Source organism: Salvia hispanica, chromosome 3, assembly GCF_029641045.1.
Source record: "Salvia hispanica isolate PSC_SH4W2 chromosome 3, Shi_PSC_v1, whole genome shotgun sequence".
NCBI lineage: Eukaryota > Viridiplantae > Streptophyta > Magnoliopsida > Lamiales > Lamiaceae > Salvia > Salvia hispanica.
Window position 1 is genome coordinate 21,167,278 of NC_142694.1, and position 24,048 is coordinate 21,191,325.

Genomic DNA, 24,048 nt, shown 5'->3' on the forward strand with positions numbered 1-24,048 from the left:
AAAAAACAAAGCACTTTAAGCATGAATACAAACACTTCACTCTAACACTGGAATACTAGCACTCTAAGCATGTTTTACTTCACTGAAATGGAAAAACAAATCAATATAAGAATGGATGACAGACACTTCACTCTAACCATGAAATACTTCACTCTAAGCAAGTTTTACTTCACTGAAATGAAAAAACAAAGCACTTTAAGCATGGATACAAACACCTCACTCTAACACTGGAATACTTCACTCTAAGCATGTTTTACTTCACTGAAATGGAAAAACAAATCAATATATGAATGGATGACAGACACTTCACTCTAACCATGAAATACTTCACTCTAAGCAAGTTTTACTTCACTGAAATGAAAAAACAAAGCACTTTAAGCATGGATACAAACACTTCACTCTAACACTGGAATACTTCATTCTAAGTAAGTTTTACTTCACTGAAATGGAAAAGCAAAACACTTTAAGCATGGATGACAAACACTTCACTCTAACCATGAAATACTTCACTCTAAGCAAGTTCTACTTCACTGAAATGGAAAAATAAATCACTTTAAGCATTGATCACAAACACTTCACTCTAACCATGAAATACTTCACTCTAAGCAAGTTTTACTTCACTGAAATGGAAAAACAAAACACTTTAAGCATGGATCACAAATACTTCACTCTAACCAAGAAATACTTCACTCTATGCATGTTTTACTTTACTGAAATGGAAAATCAAAACACTTTAAGCATGTATGACAAACACTTCACTCTAACACTGAAATACTTCACGCTAATCATATTTTACATCACTGAAATGGAAAAAAAAACACTATAAGCATGGATGACAAACACTTCACTCTAATAATGGAATACTTCACGCTAATCATGTTTTACTTCACTGAAATGGAAAAACAAAGCACCATAAGCCTAGATGACAAACACTTCACTCTAACCATGGAATACTTCACACTAAGGTCGTTTTACTTCACTGAAATGAAAAAAAACAGAGCAATATAAGCATTGATCACAAACACTTCACTCTAAGCACGTTTTACTTCACTGAAATGAAAAAATAATGCACTATAAGCATGGATCACAAACACTTCACTTTAAACATGGAATACTTCACTCTAAACAAAATATACTTCACTCTATGGAAAATTTACATCACTCAACTGCAAAAAACAGTATACTAATGCGTGAATAGATCAATCACTTATAAAATGGAAAGTTGAGCACATATGATGGGACGAAGGGTGTGGTTGAGAAAATAAAAAGTAAAAAAAGAGATACTTTTTGCTTAAAAGGAAAATAAATTATTCATTGTGGGACATCACAAAAAGAAAAATGACGTACTTATAGTTGGACGGATGAAGTATTATAGTACAATATGCGTATACCCACTGGCGAATCTAGGGGGGCAGGAGGGGGCGGCCGGAGAGCCTAAGTTTTCTTTTGAATTAAGCCGAAAATAGTATATCTGCCCCTCCGAGGAATGTAGCAAGTATTTTTTTTCAAAAATGTAATATAAAATGTAGTAGTATTATAGTTTAGTTATTAGGTTTTTAACCAAAAGGTCTAGCTTTCAACCCTCAACAAGAACATATTTTCTCAGTTCTTTACTTTTTTATTTTATCAATTAATAATTCTTGTTAATATAAAAACAAAACCTTTAATTACTTGATGAAATCAAAACTTATATTCCCTACGTCTCAACTAAGTTGAGACATAAGTTTTAGGTACGAAGATTAAGAAATTGTATTGAAATGTAGGAGAGAGGAATAAAGTAGGAAAGATAAAGAGAGAGTAAAGTAGATAGTGGAATAAAGTAAGAGTGGTTGGATGTTTTAATTTTTTTTTAAAAAAAAAGGAAATGACCCAACTTAGTTGGGACATTCCAAAAGGGAATACGACTCAACATAGTTGGGACAGAGTGAGTACTAATTTGCAAATATTATTTTTTTATATTTATTTTTAAGTTAAAATATTTAATACTTGTGCTAATATTTTTTGTCATAAAATACTTATAATTCGTGATCTGTATTGCATTTTATTCTCTATGTAACAAAATAAACAGAACTCTACTACTTTACTTGTAGAGTATTTTTGAATGTATATATTTAGCTACTTTACTTATATCACATTTGTATATAATGGGATGTATTCAAGTTCAACATGTAAATATCGTCCAAACATTCAACTGAATCTCGACCACACGATTTTGTCATCTAACGGTTAGATTAATGATGCCACGTGTCATTTAATAATGTAGATTTTCATTCTAATAATGTACACCGACTAATAATGTACTCCCTCCGTTCCATAGTAATGGAGGAAATTATTTTCGGCATAGAGATTAAGAAAAAATTGTATTAGGTGAGTTAAGTAAATGAAGAATAAAGTAGGAAATGAAAAAGATAGAGAGAATAAAGTAGAGAGAGTAAAGTAAGTGAGAAGAAATTTGTTGACTTTTACTAAAAAGGGAAATGACTCCATTACTATGGAACGTACCAAAAATGACAAAATGACTCCATTACTATGGAACGGAGGGAGTAGCATTATAGTCTAATAATATAGCTCGGCTATTTTGATCATAATCATCCAATCCAAGGATCTAAGGGCTGTGATCTATTTGAAGCTTATAACAAAATAAACATAAATCTATATTTACTACTTCTTTACTTATATCACGTTTGTATATTATATTTTCAATGATTTTGAGTGAATATAATATTTAAAATAAATTTATATTTTTGGATGAATAATAAGTAAATATTTCTGTAAGCTAATTCATGTTTATATTTTATTAACGAAGGATGAAGGCAATGCTAATTAAATACAAATATATTATTATTTGTTAAATTAATAAAAATAGTGGTAAATTATACTCCTTCGTCTGCTACTCCCTTCGTCCCGGCTAAGATGACACATTTCTTAGCCGGCACGGGATTTTAGGAGTTATTGGTTAATGTGTTTAATTGGAGAGAGAAAATGTGGATGTAAGTAATAAAGTAGAGAGATAAAGAACGATGGATATTTTAATAGGAGTGAGAAAAAGTGGTTGAGTGTATTAATTGGAGAGAGAAAGTTTCCAAAAAAAGAAATGTGTCATCTTAGTTGGGACAAACTAAAAAGGAAAACGTGTCATCTTAAGCGGGACGGAGGGATCATTTTTTCTTTTTTGTACATCCGCCAATAAATATCTCATTTTACCTACTATATTCAGTAAGTGGACCCTACATTTCACTAACTCATTCTACTCACATTTTATTATAAAATCAATATATAAAAGTAGATATTGTATTCCACGAACTTTGTTTCTAACCACTTTATTTATAAAGTTAAATTATTTTTTAATCTATCAGTCAAATATGTGACATTTAATTACGAACTGATGGAGTATTTAATATTAAAAATACTAAATTTGCCCGTTCCAGATCTGCCGCTGGTATACCATCACAAAAGAAATTTCGTGGTTGACATGGAAAATCTCTGCCGCGTGTAATCTGACGTGGTTGGAGAAACCCCAAATCGGCATCGAAAACTACCATGTGTATTCCTCATAAGCACGTGGCTAATTCAAACCGCCGCGCGTACACTGGCGCCAAGCATCATCACCCTTCAGCCAATCAGGATCCGCCACGCATGCGTAGAGTTCACCTCTACCTCTGTTGGAATTGCTCCTCAACAATGGAAGCAACAAAAGCTTCCCCAGATTCATTCCCCTTATTTGAACAGATTGCTCGCTTGAGATTATTCGCCATTACTAATCTCCAGCCTCTTCTTAAATTCGCCTCGTTTTTACCTCTCTTGCCGCCACCGCCATGGCTCTCCAGCACCCAATTCGCTTTCCAAACGTCGCCGCCGCTGCTTTGTCTTCGACGGAGGAACTCGTGAATGCTTCTGGTAAATTCGTTCAATTGTGGCGGCGGAGGGCGAAAAACAGAGTATTATCATCTGGATTTTGCGATTGGGGTCATCTGCAGTATTATAAGTCTAGCTTTGATTCCGCCGACTCCACGGTGGAGGGGATTTCACGGAGGCGGATGAGTGGGAAGGGGAAGTCGGTGAAGAAGATGAAGAAGAAGCAATTGAAATTGCTCAAGGAATTGAATCTGCTTGATCATATCAACGGAAACATGATCACGGTATGAATTGCTTCACAAATCGTTATATCAATCTGATTACGCAATTCAATTGGAGTACTTTTTCAATTTCACCTCATTCATGTCACTGCTTTTCTTAATCATGTTCTTTAATCACATTGAGGATTATAATCACTTTAATTTCGTCAAGTTCTTTGATAATCAAGTTCTTCAATCATATTAGGTTTATCGAGCTACTAGATATGATTGATAACTAAATTGGTTGCCAATTTTAACAAATATTATGTCTCTGATTGCAGGAAGCAACACAGCTTCTGCTGGAGCAATTGCGGAAGGTGAAGGAAGAACAGAAAGAAGCGAAAAGAAGAATGAAAGAGGAGAAAGCAAAAGTGAAAGCAGTAGCAAATTGTGAAACGTCATCATCTGAATCCAGCGAAAGCGAATGTGGAGAGGCCGATGACATGAGCCGCGCAAAGGAGGAGACGCTTCCGATCATACCAACTGCTCCACACTCGTCGTTCATAACTGATGCTGCTGTTTCTCCATCGAAGAGGATTGAGGTGTGTATGGGAGGAAAGTGCAAGAAATCGGGGGCCGGGGCGCTGCTGGAGGAGTTGAAGAGAGTTGTGGGGAGTGAAGAGGCAGTCTCAGGGTGCAAATGCATGAGGAAATGCAGGGATGGCCCTAATGTCAAGCTTGTGGGGCCCGCGGCGGCGAACTCTCTGTGCATCGGAGTGGGATTGGAGGATGTGAATGTGATCATGGCGAAGTTCATTGATGAACATCATCAGCAGCAGCAACAGCTTGGTTTTTGAAATTGTTACCAAAAATGTGCAGTTTCTTTTTCAGTTTTTGGAATTAGGATAGGATATATGTGTGTGTGTTTTATTTTTTAATTTTATTTTTTAAGAGGAAATATGTGGTTATTTGAATTTTGAAGCATTGCTGTGACATAATTCATTTCACTCATTTAATCATTGTAAATATTAGTAGTACTAGTTAACTATTTATACCGAATTCACTAAAATATAAGTTATCATAATTACTAAAATTCAAAAACGAAAAAGCTAAATTCTTTTAATCAGAAAAGGGATTGGGAAAATTGAAGCTTAAGATTTTTATTTATGTCATTCATTTTAGTTTGTCTTTAATACTGAATGGATTATTAGTTGTAACAACTACTAATCTACTACTCCCTAGTCCCTCCCTCACCACATTTGATTGAGTTCTTTACATGAATTACGAAAATGATATTTATTGAGTTTAGTAAGAGATAAACAAAGAGTAAAGTATGAAAAATTAGATCTATATGCATGGGTTGAGACTGAATGTTTTGACAATCGAGTGAGCAATACCATGGTCTAGGGGCTTGATCACCGCGGTTTCTCTCCTTTTATTATGCTCGAGTACTGCTCCAAAAACTATTTCATTAGTTGTCTTGTCTCAGAACTTTGCTCGTAGTAGGTCTGATATTAAGTGTTCGGTTGTTTCTTCTTGAATATGAGAAAAACTCCTACAATGAACTAGGCAGACACAAACATTGATCATAATAAAATTATTTTTGTGCAAGAAATAATGTTAGTTCAAGAAACTAAAACATTAACAAAATGTGAAAACACGTCAAAAGTTGCATTAATAACATAAAGTTGATCTTTCTCATCGGTAATCGACTGAATAGCCCTTTAGGGGCTTGTAGGTAGTTTCGTAAAAAAAATATTCAAAATGTGAAAAAGTACATCTAACAATATTTGGACCTCTAGTGATATTTTTAAAATTTTAGTATCATATTTTATACCAATCCAAAGTCGTAGACCAACGAACAGTAGTTCACCACCCATTATGGAAAAACTAATACAATAACATAATTTTGAGGGTACTTTACGTTCATTTTGTAAAGAGACACTATTTACATTTTTATTACTCCATCCATCCCGGCCAAGATGACATATTTCTTAGTCGACACGGGATTTTAGGAGTTGTTGGTTAATGTAGTTAATTGAAGAGAAAAAAAAGTGAGTATAAGCATTAAATGGAAAGAGAGAATTGAAAATTTAATAGGAGAGAGAAAAAAGTTGTTGGTTGTATTAATTGAATATAGAAAATTACCAAAAATAGAAATGTGTTTTTAATTGGGACAAACTAAAAAGAAAAGTATATCACCTTAATTGAAATAAAGCTAGGGAGTAAAATTATTGAAGTGAGGAGTGTGGACTACCAATAATGTTTATAGAAGTCTAATAAATAGAGTAATTATTAAGAGAAAGAAAGAAGGCTAAGCTGTTACCTGACAAATTCTTCAGGCAACAGAGATTTGAAGGTCTTCATTTCCGCATTCTTGTTGTTCGTCCTTAATTTTTTGAGCTGAATCCATTACTGCATTACTACAATCTTCCAACATAATTGTCTGAAGTGTGGAGATGTCTCCCATGCACAAAGGAATCTCCCTCAGCCTCTCTGCATACCGAAGATGAAGGTGCTCAAGGCGTGGAAAGTGGGCGTCGTGTGTGATCCACCGCTCTACATCACAATCCTCAATCAACAACAACTTGAGATTCAAGAATTGCTCTTCAAATGTTTTCCACTTAGAGCCAATGAAGGAATTCTTTTTCAGCTTGAGAACTTGAAGAACGGGCAATGAACCTATCTTTGTCTTCATGTCTTCCCAACGAAGATAAGTATTTCTTAACGTCAATTTCTTGAGGGAACGCGGGAAACTGACATGTCGTATTATACTAGTGTTTTGTGAGGAACACCAAAGCTGAAGATCTTCGAGATTGTGGAGGAAACAAACATTATTAAGACGGTATTCATCTTCTCCTCCTTCTGAGGCGTCTTCTTCTGAGGTGTCGTCTTCCTCTGAGGAGTCTTCTCCAGACATTTTCTGTTGTTCTTTTATGGAATTGCTTAAGATATTCACGTTTGTGGAGGTAACAAACATTGCTGAGAGGGTTATCATCATCTTCTTCTTCTTCTTCGGCACCTCCTCCTCCTCCTTCGGAAGAGTCTTCTTCTTCTTCTTCTTCTTCTTCTTCTTCTTCTTCTTCTTAGGTATCTCCTCCTCCTCCTCCTTCAGAGAAGTCTTCTTCTTCTTCGGATGAGTCTTCTGCTTCAGAGGACTCTTCGGAGGAGGAGGTGTGTTCTCTTGAGGTATCTACTTTTGTTTTATAGTATAACTTCAATGTTTTGATATTGGGGATTCTTTTAAGCACTACTTCACCAAACTTGAGATTCTTCACGTGAGAAAGTGTCTGAAGGTTTTCCAGCACCATATCCTCTTCGTAACTGAAAGAAGTATCGGGAAGACAATATGCACCATCAAGTGTCCCTTCTCTTAAATCGGTGCCAACATGCCTAAGTTGAGGCATCTTCCAAATCTCGCAAACATAATCCTTACCTACGTTGTGTAAAAGCAGTCTCCATAAATTCCAGAGAAAATAGATCGAAGAAGGTAATGGATCCTCATCAACAACATACACATCAAGAAACCGCAAGTTCACTAGCCAAGGGAGAATCTCCTCATAATCTTGTTCCACATAACCTACCCTCAATAATCTGAAATTGTACAATAAACTCGTTGGACGTTTCTTTCTAACGGATGGACCAAGGGTAAAAGACCGGAGAAGGGATGCAGATTCCAATGATTGAAGGAGTTGAGTTGGATATTTCTCTTCGCTTAACCTACCTACGATACAGCGTTGAGATTGTATGTCTTGTGGAATGCCGTGCTCTTCCAACACACATAAGAATTTCAATTTTTGAGCTTCTCTTAAACATAAATCCCTCACAAGATCATGCATTTTCAATGAATAGTTGTGTATTCCAACTACAAGGAGATTTCTATCAAGAAGTTCATATATATACTCTTTTGCTACATCTTCCAAACATTTTCCATTAATTGGTTTTACAAATCCCTCAGCAACTGACAATTGGATTAAATCAGAGATCACAATATCTTCATCTTCACCATATCTTCCCATATAAAGAAAACATGGCTTTAAGTGAACCGGTAGATTATTATAACTCATGTGTAATACTTGCAAGCATTTCTGATTATCATCCAAATTCACAATTGAACTTAAATTTTTTTTTCAATATATCCCCAATTTTCTTCTGTTTTTTCAGACATGGACAAGAGTCCCCCTATTACATTAACTGACAGTGGAAGTCCTCTACAACCTTTCACAATCTTCTTTCCAATATTCTCCAACTCATGAGGGCAACTTTCATCCCCAAACACAATTTTGGAAAATAGGTTCCAACTAGCATAATCATCCAAAATTTTCATATCAAGACCAATCGAATAGTTGAATAGATATGCCAAGTTTGATAGTCTTGTAGTCACTAATATTCTACTCCCATCTCTGTTATTAGGGAAGAATCTCCTAACTTGATCCCGAGCCTTAATATTCCACATATCATCCATCACAATAAAATACCTCCTTCCTATCAAATATTGGTGCAACTGTAATTCTAAATCATCTTCACTTATATGTCTCCTGGCATTCACCCTATTCACATCACTGTCTACTAGATCAAGAACTTGTACTTGTTCAATAACTTGTCTGAGAATTTCTTCTGCATTATACACTTGAGAAATAGTAGACCATGCACAAACATCGAAATGTTTCCGGACAAGTGGACTTACATAGATATTTTGAGCAAGAGTGGTCTTGCCTATCCCACCCATTCCAACAATCGGAAGAATTTGGAGATCGGGTTCTCCTCTAGTGATCTTGTCCAACATTTGCAACAAGACATCATCAAAACCAATCATGGGAACATTGTGAGCCGTGGACTACCACCTTCTCTTTAATCTCAGTCCTGACCAAATTCATGTTTTCTATCACCTTTTGCAGACCTGTTGAAAAGAAATTATCACTTCAACATGATTAGAAATTTATGGGGAAATATCTATATATATAAGTTGATGATTACTAGAAAACTAAAATCATGATTTCATATATAAGGATAACTATTACTATTATTTTTGGAAATAAAACAAGACCTTGATAGAATTGAATGGAGCTGATGGTTTCTACATCACATCTTGATCGAAGACGAATTTGATCAACGATATACGACTCGATCACGTCTTCAGCATCATAAGCTGCTTCAGCAATGCGACTCTCCCAAATATCTTCTTCTTCGGTGTAGCCACCGTGGGGAGAATATAGCTTTCAAGAAAATTTTGCAGAGGCGTGGATGAGTCTGAATTTGATCTATAATATTCAACACAGAAACTAAAGCTCCATAGGCAGCCATTTCACTTAATCTAAATTCACAGATATTTAGAGACTAACAAGTTGAGGAAGACTGTGTTTGTAAAGCAAAGAAACAAACAAACTGCTTTTTGAAAGCAAAGAAACAAACTGCTTTTTGATGAATAGTCTGCTTTTTGATGAATAGTATTGTAGATAAGTTTTAATTTTAAATATAATAGTAGTACTACAATTTTTGTCTAGCCATCGATTGACAGATTAAATAATCCAAAATTGGGGTATATGGTCTAGCAATAATAATGCAAGTTCAGCATAAGAGAATCTTTTACAATGTGAATTGAAATAATTAGTCGACTTTATTGAATTGTTGTGACAAGCTATCATATTAGGTGGATGTGTGACACTTTTGACAATTACTGATAATGAATATACTACTATTTAATTACCTTTTTTCTTTGGCTCCATTAGTACCAGAAGTGCACATCTAAACGATAAAGAAATAAAAGGAAATAATGGACATATTTTAAATTGGATTTATTTCTTTTAAATAAATTATATTTCCATAATTCATTTATTTATGCAAGCCACGAAAATTCCCATGATCAGTTTATAATAATAATCGCATTAACTAATCATGGTTGTTATCTTTTAGTCTCTAGACATTATTACAAAAGTTACTTATTTTTTATATTGGTAGAAAAAAAAAACCATTTATGAATAGTTATTAGTACTATTAACTTACGCAACCGTACTATATTTTACCATTAAATTTTAATACTCCATCCGTCCGTTGCAACTCAACTCACATCGTAGATTTACATTTTTTTTTTCTTTTCTCAAAAAAGATACTCCCTCTGTTTCATACTATTCACACTTTTCCTTTTCAGCGTAAACTAAGAATTAAATAATTAATATAAAGAAAACATTAATAAACTCTAATATTAATTAAATATCCTTATTCTTACTTAAAATAGAAATAATGCAAGTAGTTTGGGATATGCCGAATAATAAATGCTAATAGCATGACATAGATGTAATATCACATTCCATTTGATAAAATATTCCATGGTCTTGACATACCAAGTTGACAGTATGATTTGGCATGTCCAATCAGGGACGGAACTAGAAAATTGAATAAGCCAGTGCTAAAATTATAAAAACAAAATTTGAATATTCTTACCTTCTTTATTTATTACAACAAATTTATAAAAGGATGAAAACACAAGTCAGTACATAATAAATTTCAAATACAAAAGTATTTTTATACTCCATGAGATAAAAGTCATTCGAGTTAAAAAGTTTATTACTCCCTCTATCCACGTTACTTGAGGGGCTTCTTTTCGTTACAGAATTTAAGAAAATTGTGTATAGTGAGTTAAATAAAGTAGAAGAGAGAATAAAATAAGAGAAATAATAAAGTATACGAGATTAGATATGTTGTTTTTAGCAAAAAAAAGAAATAACTGAAATAACTTGGAATATCCCAAAATGAAATACGACTAAAGTAACTTGGGAGGGGGATGGTTTGGGGTAAAATTTTGATCAGTCTCGTAACGTTTGAAATCAAAATATTAAACCACAAACTTTTATTTTTTTTCCAATTATCACACCCGATTACAAACTGTCATTTTCTTGTGATATTTAACACGATAGTGCTTTAATTTATTATTTGATTTTAAATAAATTAAGTAGAATTTTACTAAATTAATTTAAATGGTATTAAAATAGATATACAAAAAATTTCATATAAGGAACTAAGGAAGATATGTAAACAATACTCGTATGTTAAATATAAAAACTATAAAGGCAAAAAAATTAGCATACCGTATTATTCACCAAATAGTGCAAACTAGACTATACTATTATTAAATAAGAATATTTTATACTATTATACGCATCCCAAATACATGATCTGTAAAATCTAAACAGCCAATGTGGACCCCACACAGCTGTAAAATCAGAGAAAAAATTTCCTAGTCAAGGAATACCAAGGTGGCAATTCTGTTTGGTATGTCACGTCCTTAAATTTTTAACAAATAAAAATATATTTAACCTTAATTCCAACTAGATATATAAAATATGGAAACAATCTAAATATAAATGCACACTATTTATTATACGGAAAGATGGCACGTTCTATGGAGTACTACACTATATATACGCATATACTAGTATTAAATATACATATAGGATTCATCATTTCATGAATTTAAAATTATTAAATGATTTATTCATTCAGACATCTTTGACGTAAATTAATATATAAAAAAAGATTACATCACTCATTTTATGTTTTTAGGAGATTACTTTTTTTCTTCTTTATAAATTAAAAAAAAATGTAGACAGATAAAAAGTGTAATTATAACTTCAAATTTGATGGAATTAAATACTATATAAATTAAATTAATACATACAAATGATTATGTAGTGTATAAATTAATAATTACATGGGTAATTATATAGTGTATATATTAACTGTATAAATTTTATACATTATGTTAAATTATAAAAGTAGTTAGTAATAATAAGATAATCTAATTTTATTAGTAATAATAGTTATAAGATGATCTAAAAAAACTAATTTAATTACATTAATCATTCTCAATATATCATGAAAAAACTTCATAAAAAAAATAAGACAAAATGATTGTTGCAATTTAAAGCAATTAAATACAAATTTTATAAACTAAAACTACTATTCAAAAAAAAAAATTGCTCGTCATTTCAATTACTATATATTATGTAGGTATGTATATTAGTGTTTAAATATAGTGTGTCTATTATATAGTAGAATATGCATAAATTTTCCATATAAAATGGTGTGCATTTATATTTAGATTGTTTCTATATTTTATATATCTAGTTGGAATTGAGGTTAAATATATTTCCATTTGTCAAAAATTTAAGAGTGTGACATACCAAATAAGATTGCCATCTTGGTATTCCTTGACTAGGGAATTTTTTCTCGTAAAATCAATGCTCATAAATTAATCTTTCCTTTTCCCCCTTCGTCCTCCCTCTTCCATCCTTCGCCCTAAAAAAACGGGAAAGATGCAGCATAGAAACAAGCAGGGTAGCCGTGGTTGGTGGGGGTATTGTGACCAGCACCAGCACCGGCCAAGCCCCCGCTGGAGCGGTGGCTTGCCCCATGCTAGGTCCGTCCCAGTGTCCAACTAATAGTTTTTTTTACTAGTGTTATCACTAACCATGTGTATTATGGAAATAATTACATCTAATATATAAAAGATTTCATCAATTTATTAGCCTTTATTTCTTTTATTTAAAATTTTTTATGCATATAAACTTTATTTCTTATTTAAAATTTTTTTATTAAAAATTGAAATTAATTAATTCGAACTTTATTAGTATATTACTCCCTCCGTCCCGCTTTAGCAGTCCCATTAACTTTTCTGCACTCGTTTTGTAAAAATAATAATAAATAGTTAAAGTGGAGAAATAATAAAGTAAAAAAGAGAATAATATAGAGAAGAGTCTTATCTACATTATTCTCTTTTTTACATTATTATTTCTCCACTTTAATTATTTATTATCATTTTTATAAAATGAGTGCAGAAAAGTCAATGGGACTGCTAAAGTGGGACGGATGGAGTAATTAATTATATACAGCTTTTAATATATTTTATAACATGAAAAATAATTTTAAAAAATTAAGAAAGAAATTTAAATATACAATAAAATGTTAAACATGGAAGAAAACTTATTATTTTTTGATGAATATTAATTTTCCAAGAAAATTAAATTGTAGTCATAATAAATTAGTATCCTAAAATGATACCTTATTTTTTATTTTATAAAAAATCTATAGAAGTAGTGATAAAATATTATAATTTGAAAATTTTTTAGTATATTGATTAATTAATATTAAATTTTAATAACATATAAAACTTAATGAAAAATATTAAAGGTGGGAGAAAACATTAATTTTATTTTTACTGGAAAAATAAACTTAATATGCATCAAAATATTTGGTCGAAGAAATAAAAGCATAAAAATTTGTAAAGTACTTTATATGCATTTAGTTTCAATATTATACCATATTGTTACACTTGTTATCATGGGGGGTGTTATATTGCTAACTATTTAAATTGCTAACACTGCTAACTCATCAATATAATGTATTAAAAATATCAACACGTTGACATCAAAATGTCAACACATAATATCAACACATTATATTGAAGTTCAACAAAATTATGTGTTGACATTTTAATGTCATCGTGTTGACATTTTTAATACACTATGTTGATAAGTTAGTAAGTTAGCAACTTAAGAAAGTTAGCAATTGATCACACCCCTGTTATCATATTTATAAATTGATTCCAATATTTAATATCTCCATAATATTGGAGTGATTAATTACTAACTAATTAGCAATCCCAAACTAAGATTAAATCTTAGCCATTAGATTAGAAGATCTAGTAGTTGAAATAATATCAATTCTCTCTCATTAAAATCATCTTAAATTTTTAAATTTACGTAACTCTCTCGATTTAAATTATTTTTTTGCAAAAAATATATCAAATTAAAGATAATTTTATAAGGATTCCAACGAGATCCCAATTGCATATGTTCCGACTACGTTCGGATGATGAACTTTGATATTTTTTATTTTAGTTTTCGTAAATGTTGATAACCAGCTTTTTATCAACAAATACATCAAAAATTCTCAATAAAACCATGTAAAAATCTCAATAAATATGTGTTGATATTTTCTTGTACTAGTGTTAATATTCTTATGTCATATTGTTGATATTTGAAATACACTATGTTGATATAAAAAAACATTCACGAAAATTATGATATGATAACATAATGACGATATTACCCTTTTGTTGATATTTTGTCTACTATTTATTGAGATTCGTAAGATTTAATCTCATCCACTTATTTTAAAATCTAAGGGTGGAGATTTAGTCTTGATTTTGGATTAGGGTGCTATAAACAATAGAATATGTCCCATATAGTATATTATAAAAATATGAAAAATAAGAAATAAAGTTTATATGCATAAAAAATTTCAAATAAAAGAAATAAAGACTAATAAATCGATGAAATCTTCCATAAATTAGGTGTAATTAGTTTCTATAATACACATGGTTAGTGATAACACTTGTAAAAAAAACTATTAGTTAGACACACCAAATCATATTACCAACTTGGTATACCAAGACCATGGAATATTTTCTCCCTTTCCTTTTATGGAAAAGTAAATCACTATTAATATATTTAAATGGAGTATATATTGTCTTATCATTTAAACCAAAAAATATCTTCTAATTTTTTTTGACATTTTCAAATTTGACATCGATTCTAGGATGAAAAAAGTTCTACTATAAGCAAAAGAATTTAAATTCAAAAGCCACTATAAACAGATGCTAGTTGATACGACCCAAGGGAAGGAGCGCAATCTCCCTCGGCCCGACCTTTCTTATCATGTTATACGTGACAATACAAGTATATAATGATGTAGGTAAGGTTCAACTCAAACCAAGAATGATGCAACGCTTTGAAACGCGAACCATGCTCATAGAACCCCAAACGCTATTTCAACATCTTTTCGAGCAGCCTATTGCCTTTTGCGCAAAAAGAACCCGTTTGGGGTCAGGGCTTTACCTTCTAAAACTTGATCGAAGATGGGGGATTGGTTGAGGACATTGATATTCGTCGTTCGATCCGGGATCCCAAAAAAATGCACTACAAATTCATAGGCGGTAGTCGGTGACCGTCTCTAGCACAATCGTGTGTGGGTGCCATTGTTCCCACTAATGTACGCCCCTCTCCTTGCAGTGGGGAAATTCTTCTATTGCCAATGCATGTAGTCAATGCAGCTGAGCATCATGGGAAAGTTGTGTACTACTTTGTGAAGACAACGCAAAGTTGGCAATCGTTGGTAGTGCGGGTCGGAAGATATTCTGGTGCAGTGCATGACTTGGAGGTTAAGCAAGTTATTTTTTGTTTTTATTTATTTCCTAGTTAATAAAATTAGTAGATGAAAAAATATTAATTGTGTCACGGCCTTGTTTTCTAAGGATAGAAAACGCGATGGATCACGACTAAGGAAGGGTTAAAGAAGCGAGGAAGAAAGGAGAAAAAGACAGAACTCAACTATAGCTCGGAATAAATGGGAATAGCTAGAATAAAATCAGAGTATCATCTAGATAATTGACAACTCAAAGGGATACAATATCTCATCAATACATGAACTCAAAAGAAACAACATTCAGCGGAAGCATTCGAGAGAAGAATAATACTCCCTCCGTCCCACAAAAGATGTCACACTTTACTTTTTAGTTTGTCCCACAAAAGATGTCACATTTCCTTTTTGGAAAAAGTTCTCTCTCACATGAATATAAAAATTATATATTCTCTCTCCATTTAACACACAAAACAAAACCTCCTAAAATCCTGTGCCGTGCCACAAGTGTGACATCTTTTGTGGGACGGAGGGAGTATTATGTATGAAGACATAATATATTCAGAACATTTAAAAGCAAACACAAATCTTCACCAGCTCTGCTCAACACCCACCGCTCTCGTCACTGCTCAACCTGCACATTTTTAAAACAAATGCAGGGCTGAGTACTTGATGCACTCAGTGGACTCATGCCGAAAACATTTTATAAAAAGTATTTATCATGCCACCATTGAGTGCCTTGGGGTTTTAACTTTAAAAATTTTCGAGACACAAAAATCATTTCTATCGTAAAAGTCGAATGATCAGTCATTTTCCTATTGCTATCAACCATATCTGATCCATTGATGACAAGGAATGTGGCCACATTCCAAGTCACCAGACCGGCAGACCCAAAAGACGGCTCACGATCCCCATTGGTGTACACTAACCTGAGTAGGGACTCACTCCATAGTCAGACCCAAATTCGATTATCCATAGATGGCAAAAGCCACATCAGATAGGTTCCATCGAAAAAAAAAACACAGCATAACAAATATTCACACCATTTTCACATAAAAATATACTTAGGGCATAGCCCTTATTTAAAAAGAAAGCCCACAATAAACTTTAGTTCGAAAGCTCACCTCGTACTCTTTAATCCTTCACTTGCCAATCAGCTATGTTCTCAAATAGCATGCAAAAATCAACCTTTTTGAAAGAACATAATATGCAAAAAGTTAAATTTTAAGAAAAATAATCTAATTTCAACTAATCATATCCTACGTGATGATAAATCTTAATTTCGTTCTCTGCACCAACCATCTCTCTCTAAATCCTTAATTTCAAAATCTCATCTCTCTTTCTCCATGATGTAGGCCCAATTTCCTCTCCCTCGATCTCACGCCGAGCCACCGCTGTTATCCTCTCCTTCATCAAATTCTGCACCAACGTCAATCATTACTCCAGCCGGGCGCCTCGCCCACTCCAGCGACCTCTACCGTGGCTGTTGCTGCTCCATAACAGAACCCGTCGCCTCACTCGACTCCTTCTTTCTCTCAAATTCATACTCCTCTTTATCTTTGGTGATGAAACTTGAAATCATGGGTGTTATATATATATATATATATATATATATATATATATATATATATTTAGGGTCCTGTTAGGTTGAGATTATTTAGCTTAATTGAGAAATGAGATCCATTTTCAGCCATTCATTTCAAAATGTCAACTACAAGTAGATTATGTCAACTAGGGGGTATTATCGTCATTTTATTTCAGTTGCCAGAATATCAAATGTCAACAACTCATATTAAAATATCAACAACTAAAAAATAACACTTATAATTCACATATCAATACCGGAAATATCGAATGTCAACAACTCGTATTAAAATGTCAACAAGTAACAAATAACACTTATGATTCACATATCAATATCGAGAATATCGAATGTCAACAACTCGTATTTAAATGTCAACAACTAACAAATAACACTTATAATTCACATATCAATACCGTGAATATCGAATGTCAACAACTCGTATTAAACAGTCAACAACTAACAAATAACACTTAAAATTCACATATCAATACAGTGAATATCGAATGTCAACAACTAACAAATAACACTTACGATTCACATATCAATACCGTGAATATCGAATGTCAACAACTCATATTAAAATGTCAACAACTAACAAATAACCCTTATAATTCACATATCAATAACGAGAATATCGAATGTCAACAACTCATATTAAAATGTCAACAACTAAAAAATAACAATTATAATTCACATATCAATAGCCAGAATATGAAATGTCAACAACTCGTATTAAAATGTCAACAACTAACAAATAACACTTATAATTCACATATCAATACCGTGAATATCGAATGTCAACAACTCGTATTAAAATATCAACAACTAACAAATAACACTTATAATTCACATATCAATACCGTGAATATCGAATGTCAGCAACTCATATTAAAATGTCAACAACTAACAAATAACACTTATAATTCACATATCAATAGCCAGAATATGAAATGTCAACAACTCGTATTAAAATGTCAACAACTAACAAATAACCCTTATAATTCACATATCAATAGCGAGAATATCGAATGTCAACAACTCATATTAAAATGTCAACAACTAAAAAATAACACTTATAATACATATATCAATAGTCAGAATATCAAATGTCAACAACTCGTATAAACAAGCCTCGGATTTAAAAATATTATGCAGAAACAAATCCTCTCTTTACTGTAGAAGTATTCAATTGAAAACATTGGATACCTTCAAAAATCAAAATCAGTGAGACAGATCTGAAATTGAGAACAGTTGTTGCTGATGAAATTGAGATATTGTTAGATGGATTTAATTGCTTCTAATCATGAAGATCATCAACTACACATTATCATCATGGTAATTGATCGAATTAAACGATTAACTAAACTCCTACTTCATCGAATTTGAGATTCAATTTACCGCAAGAGGTGTTCCTGGCCGGATCGGAGACGACCAACAACACGATCGAGTGGGCGATGATGGAGCTCCTCCCCCACCTGGAGGCAATGGACACGGAGATGACGAATTGGAGGCGGAGAGAGCGATTACAGCTGATAAATTGAGATTATGTATCAACAAACACTGGATGATTGCAGAAACTGGAAAACCCCAATTTGTGCTGGCTAGGTCAGTCACCTGCACCGCTTCTTGTTTTTTGACATTGATGATTGCTCTGGTTTTGCTAGAATCAGGAGTTCAGAATGGCGAAGGAATTCAATCTCAACATCCTAGATCCGACGAATTCGAGCTACGATTGGTCGACGAAGCTCGTTCTGTTAACTCAGACCGTCAGAGTTCTCGTCGCCGCGATTTCTTCGACGATGAGATGGCTGATGGAGGAGAAATTATTCGTAACAAACGGGCGATTGTCGGCGCTGAAGTTGCAGTGGTTCGGGCAGAGACTGCGGCGAATTGCAGCGGCGATGAGAGAAGGAGGAGGAGGGAAAGAGAAAGAGAAAGAAGGAAGGTGAAAGGAGAAAACCAGAGGATGAACGAAAGGGATGTGAATTACCAATCTGCCCTTTTATACTTAATTAATCTAAAAATATTTTCCATGTGACAAATTCTGGTCCACTCATTTAAATAAAATGAGTGGCTGAAAATGGATCTCAATTCACAATTAGGCTAAAAGTTCTCAATTGATCACAATCCTATATATATATATATATAGGATTGTGATCAATTGAGATTATTTAGGCTAATTGAGAAATGAGATGCAATATCAGCCACTCATTTTTATTAAATGAGTGGTCCAGATTTTGCCACACCATAAATATTTTTGGATTAATTTAATATGAAAGGGCATAATGGTAATTTTATATTTTAATTAGGGTTCAGCAAATAACACACAGGTCACACTCCGCCCCCTTCCCCTGCACCACAATCCCCCACCAAGCCTTCGTCACCCCCAATTCCGATTCCTCCCCCAAGTAACTCTCTCTCTAACTCCTCCACGAAAGATCAATCCATCCGGCGACTTCGATTCCCCGCTCCGCCACCCCTCTCTCGCCACCGGCCGTTCCTTCGGCACGACCTTCTCCGTCTCAATCCTCACCTCGCCGTCCAATCTGGAATAGATTTGCAACAGCAGCGGCGCCTACTTCAGTTTCCTAACAATGTCCGGCACCGAATCCTGCAGCCACGAATCGATTTTCGCCGGAGATTGCAGCCTCTGCTGCGCGAATCGATCGATTCCTCGCTCCCGTGATGAGCGGGGGGAGTGTTGGCCTGATCGATGCGTAGGGGAATTGCAGTGGGGGTTTGAATTTCTTCGTTCAGATTGGGGTGAAATTTTGATTTGGTTTGTTTAGGTGGATGGTAGTATAAATTGAAGGAAAATGGTTGACATGCTGTTGAAATCATTTCTTGGTTTGTTGCAATGTGGTATGTAATGAGAAAATTTTTGCTTTCATGTTTAATGTTTAAATTTGGCTGATTTTTTGCAATTGCAGTGAATTTTAGTATGCAGACGAGGTTATTAATTGTGTTGGATGTGAGATGGATTCGAGAATAAGCTTAATATAATGCCTCTAGGTGTTTGGTGATATTCTCCGGTTGGGAATTAGCTATCTTCCTTTTTTTAATGTTGTTGTTGACTTTAATTATATGTAAAACGTTGATGTTGACATTAATTATGCATACAGTTTGTTGACATGAATTATATATAGCTCATTTGACACAATAACGTTTGTTGTTGACATGAATTATATAGATCGTTGACATAAATTTTATGAAAAATGTTGTTGACATAAATTATATGTAAAACATTGTTGTTGACATGAATTATATATGTAAAATGTTGTTGTTGACATAAGTAATATAAGTCTTTGACATGAAAATATTTGTTGTTGACATTAATTATTTGTAAAATGTTGCTATTGACATAATAGTTGACATAAATAACGTTGTTGACATCGTAATTGACATAAATAACGTTTGCTGTTCACATCGTAGTTGACATCCGCTGAGGGGAAAATGACAATTATGCCCCCTAGTTGACATAATGTCTGAGTAGTTGACATTGCGCGAAAATTGTGAATGAGTGGCTGAAAATGCATCTTAGTTCTCAATTAGGCCCAAAAATCTCAACCTAACAAGACCCTATATATATATATATATATAGGGGAGTGATCAAAACAAGTATGTGCTTAAATCAAGAAATGCAGCCCAAATCTTGACCCTGGGATTAGATTATCTAATGGTCAATAATTAACCAAAAATACGGAAGGTCATAATTAAGCAGTTTTAGGTCATATTATAAGATTTGAGTTTATGTCATGTTAAGATCATTTTAGGTCATGCTTTGTTAGCATGACCTAAAAATAAACTAACTATGACCTAAAAATGCCCTACGTATGACCGCGTTCTGCGTTTCTGTATTTAAATCTGGTCTTCATAGATCAAAACCCTATATATATATATATATAGAGTTGTGATCAATGTCGAACCCTTCTTAAAGACCGAAACTAGAGACCAAATTTGGGCCACTCATTTTTCTTTATCTTATGATTATGATTAATTTAGAATTAATTTAATATTTTATTAAATAAAAACGTTTTAATTTTTTTAAAATTTTTTTTGAAAATTTTTTTTAGAATTTTTTTTATTCGATAAAAACTTGCTGGAGTAAATAATAAACTATATTCACTACATAATGAACTAAATGAATGTATGTTATGAAGTAATTTTTCGCATTCTTATATACTGAATTTACTTCAACTGAAAGATAATTATGTCATAACACATTATGAAGTAATAAAATAATAAAATGAAGTAATAAACTAATGAAATGAAGTAGTAAACTAATGAAATGAAGTAATAACATAACTGAATGAAGTAATAGACTAACGGAATGAAGTAATATTGTCACGACCGCATTTTGCTAAGGATAGCGAAAGCGGGTAAACCGCGACTAATGGGAGGGATTAAAGAAGCGGGGGAAAGAAAAGGGCTGGAACTTGAGAATTCGCACAAAGACCAAGTCAATTGACATCATGCCGAGTATTTCACTACATGGTCTTGATAACAGAATGAACGTCTCCTCAAAAAAAATCAGAGTTGATGGTGAGATTCTACAATTCTCACATTACAAAGACACAGCGGAATAAGTCCTTTCTAAAAGACTTCGTGTATGAAGACACGAACCGTTGGGAGATCAACTTGATTGTTTAACAACATCGACTCCGATCATCACTCCATCCTCCTGACGTTCAACCTGCATATTTATAAATACATGCAGGGCTGAGTACTTGGTGTACTCAGTGGACACGTGCCGAAAACAAAACATACATTATATAGTTGTCAAGCCATCACAGTAACACACGGGGGTTTTTCTTAAAAGGCCCGAGCTTACTAAGTTCTTTTGTGAGCTAAAAGTTCGACTACAGACTAGGTTCTGTCATAAATCCTCACTCATCATTCATCGTTCATCATTCATCATTCATCATTCATCATTCATCATTCATCGTTCATCATTCATCATTCATCATTCATCATTCATCATTCATCATTCATCGTTCATCATTCATTCCAGTCAAGTGTCGCTCCAACGGTCACCCATCATTCCATGACAATCCAATGACAATCATCAAAGCAAAACATTTATGGCATGACAACAATTTGAAAAGAATCATAGCTCCATTTTAAGAAAAGATGTTTTTTCATAACTTCAAAAGCATTTGATTTATATCCACACTAGTGTGCTGGATAAAGAAAGCCCACCTGATATGCTTATGTCTCAACTCAATTACTCGCTTTGGCCTCACTCGCCCTCGAGCAATTTGTCCCTTGAAAATAAATAGCGTAGCACGCTAATTAATACTTGAATTATTTCTCTTTAGAAAGAATGCATGCATCCTATTGGATAACACCTATATCTCAGTCTCGGCTTATAGGATTGTTCTTAATCCTACCTCAGCTTCACTACTCTGCAGAGTTCATTTATTCTCTTTATTAACTTGGAGAAATTCTATTTTCTCTAAACAAATACTCGGCCCTTAATTACAAGAATAGGAATTCTTGGAAAGTCTCTTCTAAAATTCTTTTCTTCGGATTTTTCTTAAGGCCACCGGTCGGCCCTTCGCATCTCCAACTTTGACATTTTTCATCTTTGAAAATTTTAGAAATTATTCGGGGATTAATTAATCAAGCTCCAACTCGATTCTTACAATAATCTCATCCAAACCAAATAAATTTCCAGCCCAATGATTTAATCTCGACCCAACTGCTAATTAAAATTGGTCCATGCTCCACTCTCTTTTAATTCAACATGGCCTAACTCTATTTTATTTACTCACTTCTGGCCCAAATAAATAATTAAGTAGGAGCCCAAACCAATTAGATAAAATCAGCATACTCCCTTCCCATCGTGACTTTTCCTTCCCCAAATGGCCAAGTCACATTCTTCAAATATTGAAATCCCTAAAGGAACATCGTCGTCTTCTCTCTTCTCGGCTTTCTCCGTCGCCGCTCGTCTCCGGCGATCGCAGCACCGTCGCCGGACACGGGTCCCTTTCCTCGTCGAGCTTTATTTCTATCGACCTCCGTCTTCTTCTGATAGAGACGGAAATCTCTCTCCACCTCTCGCCTTTTCCAATGATTTCACCGACGGGGAAGAAGGCGTCGCCTTTCCCTCCGCCGGTTCCTCTCTCTCACGCTCGGCGAGCTCACAGTACCGCCGCCGACGTCACTCGCCGTCCGCCGCTCCTCTGCGTCGCTGGCTCTCCGTCGACGCTGCCAACTCTCTGCGTCGAGCCTTCCGCCGAGCTCTCCTCCAGCAAGCAGCGCCGCTGCATGTTCTCTCTCTCTCATCGCTACTCCATCGATCTCTCCGGGAGGCAGTCCGCCCTTCGTTGAATGCCCTCCGTTTCACGCCCTCTGCCGAGCGCTTCCATCCTCTGTGAATCCGGTAGCAGAGAGGAGGCATCGCCTCTTTCTCCCTCTCTCAGCCGCGGCTTGCAGCTGCTCTACAGAGCTCCTCGGAGTCCCGCCGACGAGATCTCCGTCGTCGCTCGACCATTGTCGGACAGCTTCTCGATCAGCCTAAAGCTAAGTTCTTTAACTTCCATTATCTAGTTAGTATCTTGAGTTCCTCTTTGAGCAGTAGCTTTGTGGTATTAAAGTTCTGATTTTTTTTCAATTGGGGCACTTAGCTTACTGTATTGAGTCTCTATTCTTACACATGCTTACTGTGGGAGATCTTGAGGTTTTTGCTATTGTTCCATACTTGGTTGTGAGAATCTTATGGAAATTCTAAGTTCTTGTGCTATCTACTTGTTGTTCTACATGATGCGAAGAGTGTTGGTGTTGAGGCTGTTGGGATTACCTTAACGTAGTTGAATCCTCCTCGGTGGTGGCTGTCCTTGCCGTCACCACTCGCTGCCCCTCTCCCTCCTCCTTCGCTGCTCTCCTTATGGTGTTGTGTGGAATTGTGATGATGAAAGTGATGGTGGAGGAGGTGAGGGGAGATGGCTCCTATATAGTGCTAAGCTATTGGAATCTATGTTTGAGACTTGGAGGCAAAGGCTCCTATTTTGGGCTTGTTAGCTCTCTTACTTTCGAGCTTGATGATTGTGAGATTCTTGCCGTTTTGGTGATGGTGGTTGATCTTCTTGGCTGATTTCTCGGCCTTGATCGACGGGGAGATGAGAGTTTGTCTCATTTTCTACTTTTGGGCTTGTGTAGGAGCTCGCTCTCCAATGCCCCTTTGTCTCGACTCCCTTTTGATGTTAGAAG

General features: G+C 34.3%; 4 protein-coding genes across 4 annotated transcripts; 1 reads left to right on the forward strand and 3 right to left on the reverse strand.

The window, feature by feature from the left end:
• Positions 1–3,707: 3,707 nt before the first annotated feature.
• On the forward strand, positions 3,708–5,039 carry LOC125216115 (uncharacterized). Its single transcript, XM_048117741.2, has 2 exons — positions 3,708–4,139; positions 4,397–5,039. The coding sequence occupies exons 1-2, from the start codon at positions 3,816–3,818 to the stop codon at positions 4,910–4,912; spliced, it is 840 nt and encodes a 279-aa protein (XP_047973698.1). The 5' UTR covers positions 3,708–3,815; the 3' UTR covers positions 4,913–5,039.
• A 297-nt stretch (positions 5,040–5,336) lies between these two features.
• Positions 5,337–7,242, reverse strand: LOC125211954 (putative late blight resistance protein homolog R1A-4). Its single transcript, XM_048111926.2, has 2 exons — positions 6,382–7,242; positions 5,337–5,620 (listed from the first exon to the last, which is right to left on the reverse strand). The coding sequence occupies exon 1, from the start codon at positions 7,054–7,056 to the stop codon at positions 6,394–6,396; it is 663 nt and encodes a 220-aa protein (XP_047967883.1). The 5' UTR covers positions 7,057–7,242; the 3' UTR covers positions 5,337–5,620; positions 6,382–6,393.
• LOC125211953 (putative late blight resistance protein homolog R1B-16) lies at positions 5,337–9,450 on the reverse strand. The gene is made up of 2 exons (XM_048111925.2): positions 9,103–9,450; positions 5,337–8,955 (listed from the first exon to the last, which is right to left on the reverse strand). Exon 2 carries the CDS (start codon positions 8,120–8,122, stop codon positions 7,142–7,144), a length of 981 nt encoding a protein of 326 aa, XP_047967882.1. The 5' UTR covers positions 8,123–8,955; positions 9,103–9,450; the 3' UTR covers positions 5,337–7,141.
• On the reverse strand, positions 8,173–8,871 carry LOC125209507 (putative late blight resistance protein homolog R1A-3). Its single transcript, XM_048109109.2, has one exon. The coding sequence runs from the start codon at positions 8,869–8,871 to the stop codon at positions 8,173–8,175; it is 699 nt and encodes a 232-aa protein (XP_047965066.2).
• Positions 9,451–24,048: the final 14,598 nt, after the last annotated feature.